Source organism: Balaenoptera physalus, assembly GCF_965194825.1.
Source record: "Balaenoptera physalus genome assembly, chromosome: 4".
In the NCBI taxonomy this organism is placed as follows: Eukaryota; Metazoa; Chordata; class Mammalia; order Artiodactyla; family Balaenopteridae; genus Balaenoptera; species Balaenoptera physalus.
The window spans coordinates 130,234,899-130,260,193 of NC_138891.1; the positions used below are offsets into that span (position 1 = coordinate 130,234,899).

Genomic DNA, 25,295 nt, shown 5'->3' on the forward strand with positions numbered 1-25,295 from the left:
ATCCCACTCTTAGGTATACAACGCAAGAGAAATGAGAAATATATGTACACACAAAAAATTTATGTACAAATGTTCACAGCAGCTTTATTCACAATAGGCAAAAAGCGGAAACAACCTAAATGCCCACTGGATGACTGGATAAACAAAATGTGGTATAGTCATACAACGCAATATTATTTAGGCATAAAAAGTAATGCCATACTCATACATGCTATACTATGAATGAATTTTGAAAACATTATGCCATATGAAATAAGCCAGACACAAAAGGCCACATATGTGAAAGGTCCACAGTAGGCAAATCCATAGAGACAGAAAATAGATTAGTGGTTGCCAGTGGCTGGGGGGTTTGAAAGGAAATGGGAAGTGACTGAAGATAGGTAAGGGTTTTTTTCGGGGGGGTGGTGTGGAAGGATGTTGAAAATATTCTAAATTTAGATAGTGGTGATAGGTGCACAATTCTGTGAATATACTAGAAACACCAAGCTGTACACTTTAAATAAATTTGATGATATGTGAAATATATCTCAGCAAAACTATAAAAAACACACATACAGGTGCGTGCACACGTGCGTGCGTGCGCACACACACACCTTTGCTTCTAATGCAATCTGATTCACTAGTTTTTTTAAGAAGAAAGTTAAAAACAACTCAGATTAAGGACCAAAATTTTTAAAAATTTTTCAGTTTGTTTTAAGGATTCCTCTAATTAGTGTTATTTACTGGGTTATGCTGGTTTATCTGTTGACAGCTCAGTTCAATTTCTAGGCTCAGTAAATGTTGCTGTAATGCTTTGTGCCCCCTTCCCCTCCCCCACTCTGGCCTAATGGGAAAGATGAGGCGTGGCAAGATTCTTAATTTCTGAATATAAGATAACGAGAACGAAGTTCTTACACATAAAAACTTCAATTTGCTGCAATTTTTTAGAGACCAATAATATTTTAAGAAACAAATTTAAAAGCTTAACAAGGAGCTCTTGAAATACATCATACAGCAAATTAAAATTAGCTCAAATCACAAACATAAGTGGTAGGACTGAAAAGAAATAAAATAATTTGAACATCTAGATCAGTGTTGCCTCTGTGATTTGATTTTCCCCTTAAACAAATGCAAAAGTGCTTACGTTTATATATTTATACCAAGGTATGGGTTATTAGTAACGTAAATTATAACTTAAGGATTCTAAAAAATCACATTGGAAATGAATGCCAAGATGTTTAGTCACACTTTAAATATGTAATAATTAAGTCTTTTTGTATTAACCTTTCAAAGAAGCCACCTACTTTATTAAACTGATTCAATCAATGTGTTAATCTTTTTAAAAGTGGGAATCTGTCTAAAAGAATTTTTAAAAATGGAGTAGATTTCTCCAGCTTCCTTCTTAAACATGAGACAACAGAGACATCTAGTGCCTGCTAAAATAATTTGGTCAAAATAATTACAATAGGATATTTTCTTTATTTAGCGATAATGGTTTGAATTATATAAGGTAGTATTTCACAGATCTTTCTCTAAACACTGATTTTCAAGTAAGGTAAATTTCCAATGATGTAGTAATTGACATCTCCACAAGAGTCAGAAATTGACCAAAGGAAAAAGAATAGCAATATCCGATTCTTTTGAAACTCTTACTGTGGTAGCACAAAATTAAATTATAGAAATCTGGTTTCCTGCAATAAAAGGACTTGGTGGCTACATTCAGTTAGAAAAAAAAATTGATCCAAGCACATTCCAGAGATTAATTACTTTTGCAAAAAAACTGAGTGTGTATGTGTGTGTGTCTGTGTAAAAACCTGTGGGAGGATGAGGAAGCAGAGACAGAAATAAATTTAGCAAAATGTCTGAAATTAGCCAGATAAGATTAGATTAAAATGTGAGGCATTTCCCCTTTTTTTCTAAAAGTAGGGGAAGGAAAGGGTTTAGGACAGTAACAGAGAAATACGTATAGGACAGAACTGTCAAAAGTCGTCTCATTTTATTTACCTGAGATGAAGCAGCTTTGAAGAAAGTAAGTATTAATTTCCAAGTGAGGAGGTATCCCAGAACATAGCAGAAGTCTTCACTCAGTGGCTTAATAGTAACTATCTGTCCAACAGGAATACACCCCAAAACATTTTCTAGTAAGTCTTCTTGAGTGCTAAGAAGAGACATCAGTGCTGCTGGTGGTGACCTAAGAATCAATGATTAAACACCACAATTTTCTTCATAACTTGTCCCTTCACAAATTGACAGCACGTATAAATGTCAAGCATTTAAAAAAAATCTTTATTTTCCAAAAACCATTTTAAAAGTCTCCCTTTATAGATTCAATTTTGACCCCTAATTCACAGAGGCAGTTACAGAATTTGAAAGACATAAAGTATTATATAAATATATACCTACATTTCCATATTTATAAATATAAAAAATATAAAAATATAAATATACTTTTTATATTTATAAATATATAAAATATGCTATAAAATATGACTCTAGAGATTAGCACTTAAAGGAAAGACCCTTTTACAAAACATATATTTCAACCTTCTGTTTTATAGATGAAAAAAAAAATCAGATACCCAGAGAAGCTAAATTATTAGTCTGAAGTCCCTTGGCTAGTCAGGGGAATGATTAGGGCTAACAAATCCTATCGGGTCCTTTATCATCCTATAAAGGGTAAAAAGACTCTGTTTCTTCAATGAAGTAAATTTTAACATTCACATTAATTCATGACAATGTGAAGTAATTTTTTTCTTTACCAAAGTACTGCACTCATTAACACTTACAGATGAGCTTATAAGATTCTCAAAAAGTGAAATACTTGCGTGTATCTCCTGTCAAACTCCCTTCTCTCTGACATTCTAGCTTGGTTCTCTCCTTTCACCTCTGTGATCTTTCTTCCCTTGTGGTTTCCTACTACCAGTCCATAAACAAGTCTTCTTTAAGCTTCTGCCCTTAAGTTTTTACCTTCAACACCACCATCTCATGTACCAACCCTTTTCCATTCCATACCAACCATCACTAGATTTTACAAACAACAGCTCTCCACTTTCTACACTAACCTCCATGCACTGCTATGACTTCTGGCATGGCCTCCCCCTCTGCTTGCTTCTTCGTACAGTTTAGGCTTTATACTATTGCCAGAATCAGCTGGTGGTATCCCATCTTCTACCAAACAATGCCCCGATTCCTAGAAAATGTCATTTTGAAGGCCCTTCGTTACCCTTCCAGCTTCATCTTCCACTCTACCCTCCTTGCCTACTCCACACATATTCATTTATACTTTTATTCAACAAATGAGCACATTCATGACTGTTTTATGCCAAAAAACCTGGGTCTGTGAATATAGTCAGGAACAAGAGACAAAAATGTCTGCCTTCACAGAGCTTATATTCCAGTGGAAGAAGATCTAGACAATTAAAAGATATGTTAAATGGCAACTACTCAATATTCCCCAAGCATTTCCTGAACACTCATGCCTCAATGCCTTTGCACATGGTGTTCACACAACTTTTCCCTGCCCTACTAAAATGTTCCCTAATCTGAAAGGTCCAGCATAAATGTCTCTTCTTCACGAGAATGTCTTCTCTTCCTGGCACAGCAGCTGTGTCCCTCTAACATTATCCTTTTTCTTAGCACTTGTCATACACTGTCTTCTATTATAGGGTAATGTCATCTATATTAGATTATAAACTCTTCAAAATACTGTTTACCTAACACTGTATTCTCCCCTCAACGTTTAATTAATACTTTGCACAAAGGGGTGCACAATAGATCTCTGAATTGATATACTGTTTCCACAGCTCCCATGTGGCCAAAGACAGTTTTACTAAACGGTAGCAAACTGAAAATGATTTACAAACAATTAAGAAGAGAGAGTAACTATCTCTTTGGGTGAACTCTAAATTTCATTTGTATCTTACAGATAAACTTACAAGATCTGAAGGAACATATACTCTAAATTTAGAGCTTTTGTATTGCCTCAGTCTTCTAAAGTCATTATGATGGATTATGAGAATTTAATAAAGCAAACTACAGATGGTCCCCAACTTATGACGGTTTGACTTACAATTTTTCAACTTTGCAATAGTGTGAAAGCAATAAGCATTCAATAGAAACCACACTAAGAATTCTGGTCATTTCCCAGGCTGGCGATGTGCAGTACACTACTCTCTTATGATGCTGGGCAGTGGTGGCGAACTGCAGCTCCCAGTCAGCCACGCGATCACGCGGGTTAACAACCAATACTCTCACAACCATTCTTACCCAGACAACCATTCCGCTTTTCACTTTCTGTATTCAATAAATTACATGAGATATTCAACACTTTATAAGATGGTTCTGTATTAGATGATTTTTTTTTTTTTTTTGGCTGCCTTGGGTCTTCGTTGCTGCGTGCGGGCTTTCTCTAGTTGCGGTGAGCGGGGGCCACTCTTCGTTGCGGTGCACGGGGGCTACTCTTCGTTGCGGTGCGCGGGCTTCTCACCGCGGTGGCTTCTCTTGTGGAGCACGGGCTCTAGGCGCGTGGGCTTCAGCAGTTGTGGCGCACGGGCTTAGTTGCTCCGCGGCATGTGGGATCTTCCCAGACCAGGGCTCGAACCTGTGTCCCCTGCATTGGCAGGCGGGTTCTTAACCACTGGGCCACCAGGGAAGTCCCCGTGTTAGATGATTGTGCCCAACTGTGGGCTCATGTAAGTGTTCTGAGGCTGAGTAGGTGAGGTTAAGCTGATGTTCAGTAGGTTAGGGGTAGCAAATGCATTTTTTAAAATTAATTAATCAATTAATTTATTTTTGGCTGTGTTGGGTCTTCGTTGCTGCGCGTGGGCTTCCTCTAGTTGTGGCAAGTGGGGGCTACTCTTTGCTGCGGTACGTGGACTTCTCATTGTGGTGGTTTCTCTTGTTGGGGAGCACAGGCTCCAGGCACGCAGGCTCAGTAGTTGTGGCTCACGGGCTCTAGAGCGTAGGCTCAGTAATTGTGGCGCACGGGCTTAGTTGCTCCGCGGCATGTGGGATCTTCCCGGACCAGGGCTCGAACCCGTGTCCCCTGCACTGGCAGGCAGATCCTTAACCACTGTGCCACCAGGGAAGCCCTCAAATGCATTTTTGACTCAACACAGTTTTCAACTTACAATGAGTTTATTGGGATGTAATCCCGTAAGTCAAAGAAGCTCTGTATTAAAAAAAACTTACAAGGCTGGTTCTTCTTCTTCATCTCCATATGACTTTAGATTATCCTGATCATATTGTGGGAATTCAGGCATCAATCTGGAAGTTAGGATATTTAAATATATTAAACGGTTCATTGTTAAATCATGCTTAAAAGCAGAAAGACCAATACTTATTTTGTAATGAATATATTTTTTTTACTGAGTTTTTTCTGAAATAACCCATTATGGCCAGGACTATCTAAATGTAAACTGTGCATGGAGAACAGTGACCTAAAAGATCAAAAACTTGGCATCCCTGTTATTGAAATGCATAGTCAAGCTTACTTTGTTGTTGCTTTTACTGTGACTTTTTTTAATGACTAAAAGTTAAAGCTAAATACATATTCCATTTTTTTAGAACACCACGACATTGATTCAATTGAAAGAATTCTTACTTGTATAGCATATGATAAACAGCAATTTGCACAGGTCGAGCTCTGTAAAGGAGTAATGGGGCTAATGTATTTAACAAAGTCTGGAGATATTCTGGCAAGTTTGTTTTTTGGCCAGCAACCAATCTTGCAGGGAGTTTTTGACTCAATAGCTGATCCTTTGGGATATAAGTTAATGTTTCACACATGGGCTTCAGCATTGCATTCTGAAATGATGTTTCAGATGTATCTTTGCTTTCTCCTGATGACAAAAAAGAAAGAAATTTTCATACCCCAAAACAAAGTGAGTAATACAGCTTGACCCATTCACAGACAACCAAATGTTACTTAAGAAAATGAAATAAAAACTTGACAAACATTGAAGCAGTCCTAACTAGAAACATGAACTGAATATATATTTCAGATAATCTCAACTATTTAATGACTTCTATTATCTCATCCTTAAAAAAAAAAAGACATGTGAGTTAAAAAAATCTATTCTTGTTATCTGAATTAGTATTATTTTAATGTTCAATGGTCTTCAGATGTCTTGCCATTTTTCAATTCTTGTCTGTAAAGCAGAAGCATATATGATGCCTCTGAGATGCCAAGCTTTCTCTCTGGCTCTTTTACTATTTTGCACTGTGTGACTTAAACATCCAGAGTTTTTGTTTTTTTTTAACTTTTCAACAAGTCATTTTCAATGAATCTCACTATTATTCCCTTTTTCACTTGCCTGTAACAGTTACCAAAAGAGGTAAAAGCAAACTGTGGATGCCTGGAGAAAAAAATTCTTTCCATTCACTGATTAGATTTACAGGAAGACTGCCAGTGGTATCCAGAGTTGTGGAATCAAAAAAAGCACTGAGTTCACAGGTCAAATCACAGCTGACACAGGCAAACAGTTGTACAAGTGGAACAGAATACAATGTCTGATTCTCATTCGTTGTCTGAAGAAACAAAAATTAAATAAGTAAGCAGACTTCTAGAATACTACAAATCAAGGCAATAAAGAAAAGTCCCTTTCATTTCTCTAAATTTGAAAAGAAGCAGTTGAAATGCATAGTCTCAGAAGACATTTATATATTTTACATCAAAATAACTTCGTTTCAAAATTAAATACTAGGAATTATCAATAGAATCAATCCATTTATTCTGAAATGTTCTATTTTATTTCTAAAACTATGAAAGAAAATATTATCAATTACCATTTACCAAGTTGAGTACATTAAAAGTACATTTATAATCTTCTCAGGAGCCCTACAGGAGCCCTAGTAATTGGGCATTGTTAAACTATTTTAAAATAAGGAAACTGAGGCTCAACTAGGTAAACTTTAATACTGTAAGCCACACAGCTAACAGCAGGCAAAGCAGAGATTCAGACAAATTCAACCCTGACTGACTTGCTATGTGACAGCCCATAAGTATTACACATCTGGTTGCTTTGGGTCATAAAAAGAACACTAATTCCCTCTGAATTTGCTTAATCTTTAATGCATTACTCTGGCAATACTGAAACAGTACATTTTAAGAATAATTTAATTAGAACCAAAAGACCTAAAAACTTGTCATGAAAAGATAAAACCTTAATGGGCTGTATTGCAAATATTATACCAGAATGAGCTAATGGAGAGAACATTTTAAAAGCATTAGCAGATTTGTTACTGAATGATTTTGACAGACATTAAACCTCCATCATTTTACTGATCTGTCAAGTAGTAGCTGGTGTGGAACATATCTATAAAGTGTTTAAACGTTTGCAAAGGAGCTAACTACAATCATTACTTGAAGAAGATTAGCGAATAGTTCTGGTATACAGATATGCACGAAGACCCAGTAGCCGTGATAACCCAGCAGGTTAATTTACCTCCAGCCAAGCCAACATGGAGCACATGATGAAGTCCCATTCACTCTCTGCCAAAGGAGATGAGCAGTATTTCAGAAATAGGGAAAGGAACCGGATTATTTCTATATTTACACCCAGTATCTCTGGACTTACTTCTGACAGATTACTGTGATAAAGACAAAAACAAAACATTGAAGAACTACATAGACATTCAATTGGAAACATTTAAATCTCATATATTTACAACAGACTGACTGAAATGTCTACCATCTTATTGCTCTACAAAACTGTGACTATAAGATACATAATCTCAGTCCACATCATAAATAGAGGGAAAAAAACTGTATAAAGTATTACCTACCAACTGAAAAGAAAAATATCTTCATGATCTTTCTTCCAGGTTATCAGAATTTTTAATATACCATGTAATAGCTCTCCATCGTCTACGCTTTTGGTTTGCAGACAAGAATTGAAAATGGCGAGATGTCCAAAACCTCCTAAAGCAAAATAAAAAATTAAAAATGTTTTTAATTGTATTGCTACTATAAAAAAGAAAGTCTACTTTGAGATAGGTTAAAAACTTTCTTCACAAGTGTCCAGGTTAAGAACTCTGAAAATTAGGGCTTACATGAAAGAGTCAACGAATGAGCTTATAAACTCCACAGGGCAGGGACCCTGTCTCCACACCCAGCACAGAAAAGAAAGTGTGGAAGGGAAGCTGGGAAGCAAGTAAATGATACTGTGCATTAAACTAACCTATGCTACATTTTGTTTTCTTAAGTATAGGACTTATTCAGCATACCTACCTCTCAAAAAACAAACAAACCTTAGCTAGAGTGCAAAGTTAAATAAAGTTGGAAGATAGAACATACTGTTTCCTAATTCATACATTCACTCAGTAAGCATCTACTATGTCTGGAAAGTTCTTAAGGGTTCCCTACTCTTTAGTATCCCTGGTTCCTCCTTATCCTTCAACTCTCAGCTTAAATACTGCCTCCACACTGAAATTCCCAAGTATACAAAGTATGCACCTCCTCATTTCTCTAATATCACTTATTTGTTGCCTTTATAGCACTAATGTTTGTTTGTTTATTTACTTATTTTGGGGGGAGGAGCTCTACTTTTTTATTAAAACATACAATGTTATATTAGTTTCAGGTGTACAACATAGCTTTTCTGATATTTTTATACATTACAAAATGATCACCATTGCAGTAAGACCAGTTACCATCCATCACCATAGAAGGTTGTTAAAATATTATTGACCTTATTCCCTAGGTGTACATGTTTACTTATTATCTTAATTAGAAAGTAAGCTCCGTGAGAGCAGGAACCTTGTCTGTTTTACTTACCACTAGCATATGTCCCCCTAGCATGATGCCTGAGATCCAGAGACGTTTACTTTGACTGACTAAATGAAGAACAAATAAATGAGTGAATACAAGGTACAATGTTAGATGCTGGGGAGAGAAAGCTGAACAAAATCCAGTCTCTGAAGGGACTCATCTAGCAGTATTGGCAGACTTAACAAATTAGAATATAATATGGCCAAAAACTGAGAGCCCAGAACAGGAAATCAGATTGAGTCAGAAGAGGCTTCCTAAAGTTGGTGTGTGAACTGGGATTTATCAAAAGATCAAAGTCTGCAAGCCTAGAATAGGGACACTCCAAGGAATGCTAAGGCACAAAGTTGTACGAAAGTACAGTGTTCAAAATGCATGAGAATTTAGCATGGTCAGGGTCCAGGATGGAAGCAAAAGAGGTAAAACCGGAGAAATAGTTGCAGTAAGATTGTAAAATGTCTTATAGGCCAAACTAAGGATTTAGGTTTTTATCCTGTAGGCAAATGGGAACCAAGGGAAAAAGCAAAAATTAATTAATTAATTAATTAATAACAATGTAATCTTCCTTTAAAGGCTGAGGAAGAATTTTTTTAAAAATCTTCCTGACAAAATAGAAGAGGCTCAAGTTTAATCAGAAACAACTGATTTTCTAATAACTGAAAAGTATTTCTTAGCTAATTCTGTTTTGTCACTTTGGCTGGAAGAGCAAAATTGACTGTCAAATCTTAAAAACATTCCCGTTCCTGTTGGCCTCTGCACAGCTGGGCACCTCTGGTCTGTGTGAACAGCACACAGTTGTGTGGCACCGTGGTCCTGTCTCCTGCCCCTTCCCCCTCTCTGCCATCCTTCAGTTATAACCCGTGCTGGAGAAATCACCTACACTTCCATTAGGTAATCCTCTCTTCCATGCACAATAAGTTCAACTGTATCCCTGTTCCAGAACTGCAAATCCCAACCTAATCCCACAGTTTAACTATATAAGTGAGCTCAACGGTAAAGTTTAATGCCACAAAAGTTTATTTTTGACACCGGCTGGCCCTTTGTGCTATCAAGGCAATTCTGTTTCATTGTGTTCTTTGATGGACATATTCTTCTTCCACTATTTCAAACTTTCCCTACCCTTCTTAAAATCTACAATCCAGTTTTTACTTATTAAATGACCTAAAGAGACATGAAGCCATGAAGTTCCCAACCCCCTCTATACCTACATGTGCGTCCATCCTACACCGTTCCTTATCTTGTCTCCACCTATACGTGGTTGGTATCGTCTAACTGCTCTAGATCCAGCCCTACATGCCCTCCCCTCTCACCTTCTCAGTGGGAGCTATTGTCAGTTATCCCGTCTCTATTTTCTATTCCCCCTCCGTCCCCACAACATATATTTCCCCTTTGACCTTGTGTTCATCTCCGGCTTTCACCTCTTTCAACATCCCTTTCTGCCAAACACGCAGAACAGACTATCTGCTCCCATTTTCTCACCACTATTCATTCCAACAATGCCAAAGCCAGTGGCTGGACTGTGGCATTTAACGGGTGATGAATATTACCTAAAACTCTGCTTTTGCTTATTTTTTATCTTTAGTCCTTATTCTCAAATGTGCCTCCATCCACATACTCATTAAATCTATGTACTGGTGTTCCCTTGATATTCTTTTCACTCTTCACTCTCCCTAAACAAGCTCATACTTATTTACGGTTTTACTACCACCTACGTGACATGGACTTTGAAAGCAGTATTTCCATCCAGCCAATAGTCTATTGCTTACTGACAATCTCCATTTTAGTATTTATTCCAAAGACACCTTAACCTAATGTGTCTAAAACTCAACATTAGCTCCCTGTATACTCCTTCCCCATCCTCCTTCCAATCCTCAAGTCTCCTATAGGGTTTCCTATAAGGCCTAATGGTACTTCCATATACCCAGTCCAGAAATATAATCACAGAACCCCATCAATTCTACTTCCTACGTCTTTCATTTCCATCTCCTCTCTTCCATCTGTGCCTTGATTCAAGCTCTCTTATCTCTCATCATGATTATTCCCATAGCTCTCTACCTAGTCTGCTACCCCGAATCTCTCTTCTCTCCCATTCACCCTTCACACAGTTGTCAAAATAACCTTTCTAACGTCAATGTGATAGTCTTACTACCTTCCTACCTAACTTGGGCCAATAGCTCCTTACCTCCTACCGCTTGAAGTTCAAACTCCATAAATGACAAAACTAGGCCTTTATGATGTTTTTCAAAAATCCATATTCTTGTGCACCTTAACAGCTTTGTCCCCGACTTTCTACCTTAAATGTCAACCAAAATGAACTATCTGCATTCTCCTATGTTTTTGTGTACCTGTAATACCTTTCCCAACTGTGTCCATATGGAAAACTATCTTTCATCACTCCATTGAAATATTTCTCTTTGTGAAATAGCCAGAACATCTCAAAGCCATGTAGAAAACTCCTTTTCTGCGCCTCCACACATATGACATCTTTTTGCTACGTCAGTTATCATACAACTTTATGTCTACCTTCTCTACAAAAGGAATTGCCACATAGCCAGGGTCAGTAAGTGCTTGTTAAACTAATAAGCAAATGAACTAATAGAGTACAGAATGTCCGAAAAGTTTAAAACATAACAAAAGCTGTTCCCTCTTTTGCCTTTGTAAGTTCAATCACTGGTTGACTAGGGAGAGATGACGCGTAGCTAAAAAAAGCTGTACATGGAAAAGAAATGATTAGAGGGTATCTGTGGTTGTGAATCTTCCCGTAAGGCTGCAGCATTTCTGACCTGCAAAATGGTAACAGCCACTCTCCAATGACACTCGTCCTACTGAGTCAACTTGTTATATAGAATAATTATAAACTAGGAAAAAAATTAACTATAATTCATCTCTGCTAGATTTGGATTTAGATATTAAGAAACATTTCTTTCATCTCAAGCAATAATTAGTGAAATATTTATTACCAAGCAACTAACCATTAATACTGCAAACATCTTCCTTGGTCCAGGCCAAAAGGGCAGGTATACATTGAGCAATGAATTCTTTCCTGTCTTCTTTTGATAAAAATGGACAGAGACTTTGAATGGTATGCATATTACCTTCTGTTAGTGGAAAAAAACTGTTTAAAGAAAAAAAAAAGGTATGAATTATATTTATCCTAAATATTTAGTTATTTCAGAAAATTCTTCTTATTCAGACTGTTCAGAAAGACTAATATTTCCACCATATAAAATAATTGTAGAGAAAAAAAAAGAAACTAGGAAAGAGATTGACACTTGCTGATTCTGGATGACGAAACTGTGGATAATTATTTTTTGCTGCTTCTTTCTCTTTTTCACGTTTCTAATTTTTAAAATAACTTTCCCCATGTATAATTTTTAAAAATTATACATGATTATGCTCTCTTTAAGAGTCTACTGATTCAATTTAAAGAGTACTAGTTGCATGTTGTTTGTATGAACTGATATTCATATATGTGCACATATATAGTTGGGTTTTATTTACCTAAGTTTTGTATTATTTGCCACTTATATACTTTGTAGATTGTCTTTTTTTTAATATCTTTATTGGAGTATAATTGCTTTACAATGTTGTGTTAGTTTCTGTTGAACAACTAAGTGAATCAGTTATATGTATACATATATCCCTATATCCCCTCCCTGTTGAGCCTCCCTCCCATCCTCCCTATCCCACCCCTCTAGGTCATCACAAGGCATGGAGCTGATCTCCTTGTGCTATGCAGCAGCTTATATACTTTGTATATAAGTATATACACTTCTGTACTTTGTAGATTGTTTTACATCAGAACATATAGGTATAAAGTATTCTTTCTACTTTACTTATTTATTAAAATTTAATTAATTATGTATTTATTTATTTTTAGCTGCATTGGGTTTTCATTGCTATGCGCGGGCTTTCTCTAGTTGTGGCGAGCGGGGACTACTCTTCGTTGCGGTGTGCGAGCTTCTCATTGCGGTGGCTTCTCTTGTTGCGGAGCACCGGCTCTAGGCGTGCGGGCTTCAGTAGTTGTGGTGTGCAGGCTCAGTAGCTGTGGTGCACTGGCTTAGTTGCTCCACGGCATGTGGGATCTTCCCAGACCTGGGCTCGAACCCATGTCTCCTGCATTGGCAGGCGGATTCTTAACCACTGCGCCACCAGGGAAGTCCATTCTTTCCACTTTAAAGCTACATAACTAGATTAAAAACAAAACCAGGGATCCCACATGCCGCGGAGCAACTAAGCCGGTGCACCATAGCTACTGAGCCTGCACTCTAGAGCCTGTGAGCCACAACTTCAGAGCCCGCGTGCCACAACTACTGAAGCCTGAGCGCCTAGAGCCTGTGCTCCGCAACAAGAGAAGCCAATGCAATGAGAAGCCCGTGCACCGCAAGGAAGAGTAGCCCCCGCTCGCCGCAACTAGAGGAAGCCCGTGCGCAGCAACAAAGACCCAACGCGGCCAAAAATAAATCTAAAAAAAAAAAAAAACCCAAATATTCCACACTATCATAATTTAACTATTTCCCTATTAGTGGACATTTAGGTTTTTCCCCCCAAATTTTTGCTCTTACAAATAACGCTGTAATAACTGTCCTTGAGCAGATACTATTCTGCATATGTGCAAATACCTCTTTAGGCTAGTCTCCTGGAAGTAGAACTGCAAAATCAAAGGATTTGAGTGTATTATATTTTGATAATTTCAAGTTGCTTTTCAAAAAAGCATAATCAATTTACATTTTCACTAAAACTGTACAAGATTGGTTAGCTGCGCACTTAATGACTCTTTTTAATTCCTGGCAATATGGTAGATAAAATGTACTACTTTTAATTTGTATTTCTTTTGTATTTCACATTTCATAAATGAACTACCTTTGACTATTTCACCTATGAATTACCTGTTCAAGTCTTAGATACATTCTTCAATTTGAATAGTTTTATTAATAGAAGCTATTTATATATTATGACTATTAATTCTTTATTAATTTGCAAGTGTTTTCTTCCATTTTGCCACCTGCCCTTTAACCTTTGCTTACTGTACTTTTATCATACAGAAGTTCTCTTTTTAAATTGTGGTAAAATACACATTATGTAAAATTTACCATATTAAAGTGTACAGTTCAGTAGTGTTATGTTCATTCACATGGTTGTGCAACCAATCCCCAGAACTTTTTCATTCACAAAATTGAAACTCTATCCATTAATTAAGAACTCTCCACCTCCCTTCCCCTCAGCCCCTGACAACCATCATTCTACTTTCTGTCTCTATGAATTTGACTATGCTAGGTACCTCATATAAGTGGAATCATACAGCATTTGCCTTTTTGTGACTGTTTTATTGCACTGAGCATATGTCCTCAAGGTTCATCCACATTTTGTTTTAACATCTTTATTCGAGTATAACTGCTCTACAATGGTGTGTTAGTTTCTGCTGTATAACAAAGTGAACCAGCCATACATATACAAATATCCCCATATCTCCTCCCTGTGGCGTCTCCCACCCTCCCTCCCCATCCACATTTTAACATGTCAGAATTTCCTTCCTTTTTAAGGCAGAATAATATTCCATTATATCCACTATATGTATATGCCACATTTTTGTTTATCCATTTATCTGTTGATGGGCACAAAGGTTTTTTCACAAAATCAGATATCTATTGCTTCTTTTATGGATTCTGGGTTTGTGCTTTGCTTAAGATCTTCCCCATGCCAAGATTATAGTCTCATTTTCCCCTAATACTTTCATAGGTCTGTTCTTTACATTTAGTTTTCATCTGGGCTTTACTTTTATGTATAATGTAAGGGAGTGGGTCTCACAATTTTTTTCAAACACATGTCCTATTTTCCTAATGTCATTTATTATTGACTCATCTCACTGATTTGAAAGACCACCTGTATCAAAAACTAAATTTTCATATATGTGTGGACTGGTTTCTGGACTCGATTATTTTGATCCAGTGATCTGTGTGTTCACCAATTTCATACTGCTTAATTATTATTTTGGTAGGGCAAGTCCTTTTCACTTTTCTCTTTCATAAATGTCCCAGCTATTCTTAAGCATTTTTTTCCTTCAAATGCATACTATGTTTAGAACAGTTTGTCAAGTTTTTCAAAAAATTCTGCTGAAATTTTGATTGACATTACACTGAAATTATAGATACAACAATTTTTATAATTTATTGTCCCACCTTCTTTTGTGATCTTAAGTTTTACAATTTTAAATTTTTGTTAAATTTATTTCTGGGTATTTACAGTTTTGTTGTCATTGTGAACAGAATTTCTTTTTTCCTATGCCATTTTTAAATTGATTATTACTGGTAAATAAGAAAGATACTGATTTCTGTATGTCAAGTATATGTCCATCTCATTTGTAATTAGTTTTAATACTTCTTTAGTTAATTCCCTATGACTTTTATAATCAGAAAAAAATTAAAAATTATGCTGAATAAAAAAAGCTAACATCAGGACTTCCCTGGTGGCGCAGTGGTTAAGAATCTGCCTGTCAATGCAGGGCACACGGGCTTGATCCCTGGTCCAGGAAGATCCCACATGCCGCGGAGCAACTAAGCCCGTGTGCCACAACTACTGAGCCTACGCTCTAGAGCCCGCAAGCCACACCTAGTGAAGCCCACGCGCCTAGAGCCCGTGCTCCGCAACGGAGAGTAGCCCCTGCTCGCGGCAACTAGAGAAAAGCCCATGCGCAGCAACGAAGACCCAACGCAGCCAAAAATAAATAAATAAATTAATTAAATTACTTAAAAAAAAAAAGCTAACATCAAAAGATCATATGCTATATGACTCCGTTTATATAACATTCCTAAATGATAAAATTATATAGAGAACAGATTATTGTTTGCCAGAGGTGAGGAGAATGGCAAGAGGGGAGGTGGCTTTGGCAAGAAAGGGTAACATAGGGGATCCTTATGATAAAACTATTCTGTAGCTTGTAATATGGTGGTGGTAACCCACACAGAACACACACACAAACACGTGAGTGCAAGTAAACTTGGTCAGTGAATTGTATCAATGCCATTCTCTTGGTTGGGAAATTGTACTAAAATTATGCAAACTGGTACCACTGGAAGAAACTGAATGAAAGGTACACAGAATTTCTTTGTATTTTTTATAATTACATGTGAACCTATAATCCACATTAATAACTGAACTCAAAATAATACATTTAGGACTTCCCTGGTGGCACAGTGGTTAAGAATCCACCTGCCAATGCAGGGGACACAGGTTCGAGCCCTGGTCCGGGAACATTCCCACATGCCGCGAAGCAACTAAGCCCATGTGCTACAACTACTGAGCCTGCGCTCTAGAGCCCGTGAGCCACACCTACTGAGCCCACGTGCCACAACTTCTGAAGCCTGTGCACCTAGAGCCCGTGCTCTGCAACAAGAGAAGTCACCACAATGAGAAGCCCGTGCACCACAATGAAGAGTAGCCTACGCTCATCGCCAACTAGAGAAAGCCTGTGTGCAGCAACGAAGACCCAATGCAGCCAAATAAATAAATTTATATATATATATAAATTCTTCTAAAAAAATAGTAATAATAAATTTTTTAAATTTTTAAATAAGATTAAAAACATCAAAATTTAGCTTACAACTCTACTGTACCAGAATACACACACACACATATAACTTCTGAATTCTTCTTGGTAAATCAGTAAATTCAAAATGCCTCTTGGTAAATTTCAGCTAGGTGTTTAATTTGAATGCTCAGCTTCTCTAGTATGATCAACTCTAGTAAATCTCTAGTATGTCCAACCTCACTATTTGTCTTAAGAACACATTTATTGCATTTTTAGAATATACGTCAATAGGATGATCCTTATTTAAAAGTAACCTTTTTTTAATTTAATTTTTTAAATTTATTTTTTATTGAAGTAGAGTTGAATTACAATGTTGTGTTTATTACTGCTGTACAGCAAAGTGACTCAGTTATACATATATATACATTCTTTTCATATTCTTTTCCATTATGGCTTATCACAGGATATTGAATAGAGTTAAGAGTAAGTAACTTTCCTTATCATTTCCATTTAGCAAATAAAGTGATGGAAGGATAGGGAGATAGATTCTACCAGAGAGATTTCTGGGGAAAAGAGAACAAGTTTATGAAATGCTAATTATTTATAGCATATATAAAATTCCTCAACAAAATGTTATAAGGTTAAAAATGCTTATTAAAAAAAAGACGTGTCCACAACCTAAAGCAATTTAAATTGTTAAGTCTCATTTTCTTTAATTTCCTCATTTCCTAAGTCTTGTTTTCCTGATTCATTAGACTGTTTGTTAGTTTGGGGTTGCCAAAGTGACCACCCATAATAAATTTCAAAGTAAAAGTATTTTCAAGAAGAATACCCTTCTTTTCTCCTATAATGCCGTTTTACTTCATCAGATGAAACACTTCGGGAAAGGATCAACTTAGCAATAATAAGAGACCAAAGGGTGCCATTTTCCCTGGATCTAAAAGAGGAAAAAAAATTCCGTTTTTAAAGTGTAGTTAAGATTTTTAAACAATGCTTACCTGGATTCCTTTTACAGAACTAAATAAATCACCTTGTAAGGGTATCAATTCACACAGCACTTCTGCACCCAAACAACTGCTGTTACCAAAAGGATTGGGAACTTAACTTCTGAAACTCCTTTACAGCTGATATTGAGCTCTCATCCAAGGCAATCCCAAAGCCCCTCAAGTTCCAATAGGGGAGATGACCTTAAAGATTAAGCTTGAGGACCAGAGGTTGCCGCTGGAAAGAGGACATATCCCGGAGGACACCAAGGATTGTTGAAGTTGAGAAAGCAAGGAGGTATTGATATCCACTGAGGAAAGTTCTGAGTGTCAAGTATGTAGAGTGGGACTGGAAAGGAAGACCTGTTCAGCCTGGGGCCTCTGATACTGCAAAGCATACGAAAAATACTACAGGCAAGTGAAAAACTCTTCAAGAGAAAGCAGTTCAACACAGTAATTTCAACGAGCTAACCATCAAACTGCTATAACCTCTACAACAACTCTGTTTTCATACCTACTTCCTCGTCTAGGGGAGAGGGTTTTGTGGTTATGATATTAAGACACACCTGCAACAACATGCAAGGTAAAAGGTTAAATTTAGAGTAGTGGAAGGATGGGTTACGTATGACAAATTAAAACAACTTCTACAGGATTCTATTTCTTTCATTGTCATCTGGCCCTTGAATGTATTTATGGATTTAATAACACAGGCAAAGTCCAAATATCTCACCAGAAGAGTAAATCAAGTACTTAGTATCCACAAAGTATTTATCATTAAGAATTGGGATTAATTTAGATAAACCCTCTGATTCAAAGATTAGCATGAAGTGGGCTTACATTTTAAAGACACAAGCCATAAACTAGCAAAACAGTCATAAAAAAATGGAAATTGAAAGAGATTCTTACCTGTTAAATAACAGCTGCAAAAGGCCAGAAGTATTACCAAGTCCACATAAGTTATCGTATGTAATGTTCATTTTTTGAAGCATTTCACAAAATCCAGTTAGAAAAATAGGTGGATTGTCTAATTCTTCATACCACTGCAATGAATAGAGCAGTTCTGCAACTAACAGAATGGACAACACATTACTGAGTATATTTTGTGAACAGACCTTTGAACTGTTTTCACTTGTCCCCCCCATTCCCTAACATTGTCGTGCTCGCTAATTTCAAAATATCTATGAACTGGGACTTCCCTGGTGGTCCAGTGGTTAAGACTCTGCACTTCCAACGCAGGGGGTGCTGGTTCGATCCCTGGTTGGGGAACTAAGATCCCACATGCTACGTACTGCAATCGATCAATCAATCAGTCAATAATCTATGAACTGATTTTCAACTATTTGATGTTCAAGTATAATGAAATGAAATACCTGATACGGGGAACTAAGATCCCACGTGCCGCACAGCGCAGTAAGTAAGTAAGTAAGTAAGTTAAGTAAGTAAGTAAGTAAGTAAATAAATAAATAAATAAATAAAATACCTATGAACTGATTTTCAACTATTTGATGTTCAACTATAATGAAAGCTGAGAATACCTGATACAGTATATCACTCCTCTCCCAAACATTACTTGGTCCGTTTTCTGATTAGTTAAGAATGTGACAGTAACCTAAGTTATCAGAGACAGATACTGGAAGAATCTTCCTACTATTTTTGCCACAAATGATAAGAAGTTGCACCCAGGATAAACAACTATGGGACCCAAGACCTGAGAAGTTCAAGTCAATGTGTTAAGAAATGGGAGAGAGCATGATCTAGTACACAGGGCATGGGCCTTGGTGACAGACTAGTCTGGATTCTAATGAGCTGCACACATCGTCATCAGCTAGGATAATACAAATCTACCTCATGGGACTACTGTGAGAATTAAATGACCAAGTATCACAAAACCTGGCATGTCACAGGTTTTCAATACATAATTAGTCACAACTCTCTTTTATAAAGCCAGGTATGGATTTTGGAGTTAGAAGACTTGAAACCTGGTTCAAAAATCAAATCCCATCCCTTGCAAGTTCCAGATAAGAAAAACAAAAATTATTACTCTAATTTCCATTGTTGTTTTTGGACAGATTCACTCTGTGAGTAAAGTAAACAGCAGGCTAATCTCCTTGACCTCAACTGCATGTGGAGTTCGCTCACCACGAGAGGTGTTCCAGCTTTCTTCCACAGGGCACAATATTCTCCTACGCTAGTAACTGTACTCAGCTGAGGGCTCACAATCAAGACTGATACAGGAATTACGCAAGTCCTCCACCTTTCAGGCCATTTTGTACAGGTCACACTGCTACCTACAATTCTACACCATTTCCTGGAATGGGGGAATTTTTAAATCCTTTTGAAATTCAACATTTGAAGCTCCACTTGCTGGGAAAAAAATTATAGCCCTATACAAAGGTAGACTGATTCAAAAATTAATTGAAAATTCAGAATCCTTGATGAAACACAAGACTCACTTAAACCATTTTCTTTAGGGTTATGTGCCATAGGATATGCTTATACTGATGTCATGCCAGCTAGAGTAACATCTTATACCAAATTCTGCTCTATTGCTAACAAGACTACAGCAAGATATTCAGTATGATTCCATTTGATTTGCAATTTAACATTCATCTCTTAAGTGTCCTCAAGTTTCTCATTGCTAAAATAATTAAAAGGAGCTGAGGATTTTTGATTCTTTAAAGATTTAGACTGAAGTATAATCAAAATTATTTCAAAATTACATTTTAATTACTTCAAGATTTATGTTTATATGTATTTATCTGAATACTCATATATACTTACTTATGTTCACATGTATTTACCTGAATGCTCATATATACTTACTTATTTTCTCAAGCTCATTATTTTCTAGGACTATTTCCTTTTTCAGTGCAACTAATATCATTTTGCTCAATAATGCTGAAGTACACAAATGGCTGGGAAGTTTCTTTGTATCTTGTTCTTTAAAATCTGTTTTGAAACACTCATAATTCAAACTCAGTCTTCCTTCTAAAAGAGGTCTATGCAACCACTGTAAAAAAAAATACATTAAATTATACACAAAAGCATTCAATAGTTCCATTAATTACTACCTCTGCAATTAAGAAGGGAACAAAAATAAAGTTATTAAAATATCTTCAAAATGTTATTAGAATAACTTCAAAAATGAAGCTATTGCTAGTTTACTAGCAAAACCACAGAAGCCTAGAAGTTTGGTTTCTACGAACAGAAATGATCAATGTGTGTGTTTCTTTAGGATTCCTTCAGGACCGAACAAGGTCTTATTTACCTTGTACCATGGCAACTGCCAAGTGTCAACTGGTATCTTGCAAAGAGCAAACACCCAACACAGGAGCATTCAAAGGCAGAAACACAAAGTAAGATACTCATTTCATTTACTTTTTTTCTTCCCCAGAATAAAATTAAAATATTTAAGTTTGCATGAAATCCAAACTTCAGAATAAAATAAGTACTCTCCAATCTCCAACATACCTGCATAGGAAGAGACTGTCTCATCTTTTCCCATTCGCTGTTGTCTGGCATTACACTTCCAATATAAACTCCCAGAAGATAAGTATCTTCACTCTCTAGAAGCGCATTTAGCAAATCATCAACAGCAGACAATAGGACCTGAAGACTGCAAATAATGCAAATAACTTAACCACTGCAGTTATGTTATAACCAATTTGAACACCCTGGTATACATTAAATACCCTACGGCAGGTAACAGTTTACCTGAACAAAAAAGACAATTCAAAATACAAGTAAATGGCCCCTCCACCCTCCCCTCGTGACTAACACACAATCAAACAGGGGACTTTATCCAACATTTTATAATTGAAATCAAGTGCTGCTTCTATTTCAGAATGAAGGGGGGAATGACCTATTTCAGATCAGATATTTCTGAAATATAGCTACTTTATTCCATGAAAAGAGCATGATAATCAGAAAAAGATTTAACCCAACCCCAGTAGCTCTGGATGCATTCTCTTAGTTTTCATTTTTATATATGGATTTAGGCATGAGATGTGAAATACATCTGCAATCCTACCCCTTACAACAGTGGCTACCAGACTCCCCCAAAAAATAAACAATGAAGGACAATCACTGTCCGTGGTGGCCATAAGAGTTTACGGTTACAATCCATACCAGCCTAAGACACAGGGCAGCACCCCTATCACATCACTGACCATCAATTATTATGGTCAGAACAAATCACTCTCCAATTAATTGAGCTTAAAGGGATGATCATTAAAACAAAATCCTTTTGAAAAAATCTGTTTGGATCTTCCCTTAGAATCCTGTAGATTTCTTACATAACAAACACGTCATTTTTCATAGGCACTCACACTAATCATGGAATCTTATTAAGGACAATGATCAATTATTAAAGAGATACTCTGCAACTGGGCACAAGAAAAGGTTACCTTGTGATATCCAATGATGAAGACTGAACTTGGTTTTTCAGCCACAGAGCAGATAAACGTAGGAAGGTGCTCTGTCTATATGTGTCGCCAGTTTGATGGACCAATAAATTCACACCAGAGAGCCACGTATTTTTCAGTTTACTGATAAGAAAGTCTAAAATCAAGATGTCAACAGTGATTCATAATCCCTATGAAGTAACTATCATCGGTACAAAATGTCTGAAAGAACTCATTGCAGATCTGAGATTTTTAAGGTACCATTAAGAAAACATAAAATTACTGTTCAATGGCTAAAACAAAATAACTATGTCATAAATATGCAATAATATAAGCTAACTCATGCCATATAAATGTAAAAATGCTAAGATTTTTAAAGTCAGCTTTTTTCTGCTCTGAACTTATTTATAAGAGAGTTGCCCTTCTGGAGATATGAAAAATATTATACCTTTTCCAAATAGAAAAGTTAGTATTAAAGAAAGGGTTGGGGAGGAGGGCTCTCCATTGACAGCATTTTTTTTTTTCAAGAGTATTTTTTACATTCCTTTCACAAATGACTCTGAATTAATACATAAGACAGGAATATAGTCCTTAAAAAGGCAATCTCAATTTCATTTTACTATACACCAAGATTGAATGTCTTTAACTATAAGAGAAGAAGGTATTCATGTCCCCCTTTATGAATATGGAAACTGAGGCATCAAGAAATTAAGCAACTTGCGAGAGTTACTGAGTGAAGGAGCTAAGATTCTAACTCATCTATCATGGCCCCTTCCAAAACCATTTCCTTGATATCAAGTAAAAACTTTAGATATAATGTCTACATACATCTTTAACTTGGTTTCTAAAGCTGAAAGTGTTTAAGATTTGTAGTCCTTTACTCAAAACGCTTTCAAAGTTCAAACACATTATGATTCAATTAATAAAGCCTGGGCACTTACACTATGAAGGTCAGAGCCGGAGATTCCCAACAAAACATTTGAGCAGTAGGCTATTACCTGGCAAATGTGTTTTTTCTTTGCTCTCAGCACACAACTGAAAGAGAGTTAACAATAAATCTTCAGATGATGGCATTAGCAAGCATCCTTTCGCTGAGCTGAAATAGTTATAGGCCACATCACAGATAAAAGACACTGATGAGTCATTATTTTCAGCTTCTGACAATTTCTTTGCTTTGGATAAAGTTTCATGAAGTTTAACAATAATTCTTTCAACATATACTTCTCCAATCAAGTAATCTACAGAAAAAAATTCAAACAGACAAAATACAAGAAATATTAACAGTGTGATTTCCTTTTTTTAATCTTTGTTTTTAATTTTTTAACCAGTGTATTTTAATACTTTACTTTGGGTTAACATTCCACCTTGGTCTCTCCATGTGTTTTTTTCTTAAAGAAAAAAAGGTGTTTATGTTTTAGATAAAAGAAAATCACATCAACAAATCAATCTGTTCCCCACGCATAAAAGCCCTCACATTAAAAAAAAGCTGTTTTAAATTAAGTAAAAAAGCAATGCTAGACAAAATTAGAGTGAATGGCTAAATTCAAAACCCTTTAAAATATAAAACTAAAAGTATTAAATATCTTCCAAGTTATGTTACAGAGATTTATAAACATTTAGGGTGCTTACAAAATTCAGATATTTGAGTGAACTAAATCTTGTTATTCTCAACTAATATTATGCAAACTGAGCAGCACGGAATCCTCCCAAAAGGTGAAAAAACTACTCCCTCCCTACTAAAAAACAAAAGCCATATTTTTACCTACCATTTTTAACATGTTGGGATAATACCAAGCTTAAAAGAGACCATCTTTCTGAGAAGTAAGATTCAGAAGATACTGTGGATTCCAAGTCCTTATTACAAAGATGATCTGCCAAGGTTACCAATTTCTCGCCAAGGATATCTCCTTTTAGCCAAGGAGTTACTAAAGCATGTTTATCTGAACTAGAACATGCCTAAAACCATAAAATTAAAGCAAAGATTAGAAGCAAGATCAAAAAGTAGACTTGCCAAAATATTACTTGTACCATATTACCTCCTTTCATCATCATGGCCTCAACATCATCCCCCATGCCTCCTTCTCAAGTTCTAAGAAGGCTGGTATCTTCCCTATTCCCCACTAAGCCTTGCTTATGCACGCTTCCATGCTTTGTTCATGCTATCTTCCCAACCATAAATATTCCCCCTCTTCTCTATTTATCAAAATCACATCCATTACTTGAGATTCAGTATAAATCCCCCCTGCTTTGTGAAGTCTCCCCCATCCATGCCAGCCCATACTCATCACTGCTTTTCTCTGAATCTCTAGAGCACTTACTGGGTTGTATTATTATTTATAATGTTTCATCTGTGTATGTCTTGTTTCCAATGAGACTGTAAGTTCCTTGAGAGCAGAGACTGTCTTAAACTTCTTTGATACCTGCTATCAACACTGCAGATATGTTCAATGAATAATGAATGAACTTTAAAGACGGATTTTAAAATCCTCTACAAATATTAAATTTTTTCATTAATTTTGCTAAAATTAAAGAACAATTAACATACAATAGTGGTAAATTACTTCAATATGAACAATGGGACTTATCATTTGCCCAAATTTTCTGAAATAGTTACTGGGGCAGATAGCTGACAGCAACTGGTTTATTTTCATGGGGTGGGGAAGCAAGGAAAAAAACTGTAAATCCACCCCCAAAAGCATGGTGATCCATGTTCCCAGAGCTTCTTTTGGTTTAAGGGCTGAGAAGAAAGGAATTTGCAACTTGGCTCATTTCAAAGCAATCTGGAAAAAAAAAAAATCCACGTGCAGATTGGGTAGTGCCCCCAAAACTGTTTCATCTCCTTATTTAAAAAACTGTAATGAGAGCTTCTATTTTAACCCAACCTTTACCACTATTCTGGCTTTATGACCTTAGACAAAGCTCTTAACCAACCTGGGCCTATTTCCTAATTTGAAAAATGAAGATTAACTTAGAAAATCTCTAAGGTTCTTTCTGGTTACAAAAGTCAGGTTTGTTTTTAAGGAAGCTGACTTTAGGACTCTACTCATAAAGTATGAGGTTGCATAAAAACAAGAAAAACTAGAATTTAGATAGCTATAATATTGGCTTTCCTAAGACAGCTTACCAAATAAAACCAATCTATTTTATAGAATCCTACAGAATCCAAAAAGCAAACTTCTGAATAAAATGTCTCTCAGGTTATTAAGACATGAAGTCCAACTTCTCAATGTTTTAACATATCCACAGAATCTAACAGGGGTTAGGGAGACTAGTTAGTCACAGAAGTACAGGAAGCAAACACTGGCTATGAACTGCCAAACACTGCCCAGGAAGAGGAGTCTTCTAAACAGATGTACCTGAACTACTGGCAGGTACATTCCTAAGTTGGAAATGGATATATCAATCTTTATCTTATCAAATTATTAACTATATACTTTTGCTCTGATTCTAGACTTATCAAGCAGCTTTCTCATAATTTGGCTTTTCCTGTAGCCTGCCTACAGGAAGGTACTGTATAAAGTAATTCAAATGGTGTGTCTAGTAAGTTATATTTCCCATTGAAAAAGAGTAAATTAATACTCTGTATTTATTTTGTAAAAATAAACTACTGGGGGAAATAGGGAGTTATTGTTTAA

The 25,295-nt window shown here is 36.3% G+C and overlaps 1 protein-coding gene across 3 annotated transcripts in view; it reads right to left on the reverse strand.

Annotated features, from left to right (window-relative positions):
- LTN1 (listerin E3 ubiquitin protein ligase 1) overlaps positions 1–25,295 on the reverse strand; it is an 84,564-nt gene that overhangs the window by 22,430 nt on the left and 36,839 nt on the right. For 2 of the 3 annotated variants that reach the window (XM_082460291.1, XM_082460289.1), the window contains exons 12-26: positions 23,427–23,616; positions 23,007–23,048; positions 22,659–22,898; positions 21,664–21,817; positions 20,729–20,873; positions 20,081–20,267; positions 18,164–18,323; positions 17,107–17,211; positions 11,719–11,861; positions 7,765–7,900; positions 7,425–7,569; positions 6,294–6,507; positions 5,582–5,819; positions 5,170–5,244; positions 1,984–2,170 (exon numbers count right to left, since the gene is read on the reverse strand). In XM_082460291.1, the coding sequence (XP_082316417.1) occupies positions 1,984–2,170; positions 5,170–5,244; positions 5,582–5,819; positions 6,294–6,507; positions 7,425–7,569; positions 7,765–7,900; positions 11,719–11,861; positions 17,107–17,211; positions 18,164–18,323; positions 20,081–20,267; positions 20,729–20,873; positions 21,664–21,817; positions 22,659–22,898; positions 23,007–23,048; positions 23,427–23,616 (2,361 nt within the window). The remainder of the gene's footprint in view (positions 1–1,983; positions 2,171–5,169; positions 5,245–5,581; positions 5,820–6,293; positions 6,508–7,424; positions 7,570–7,764; positions 7,901–11,718; positions 11,862–17,106; positions 17,212–18,163; positions 18,324–20,080; positions 20,268–20,728; positions 20,874–21,663; positions 21,818–22,658; positions 22,899–23,006; positions 23,049–23,426; positions 23,617–25,295) is intronic. The other variant, XM_082460290.1, reaches the window with a different exon arrangement.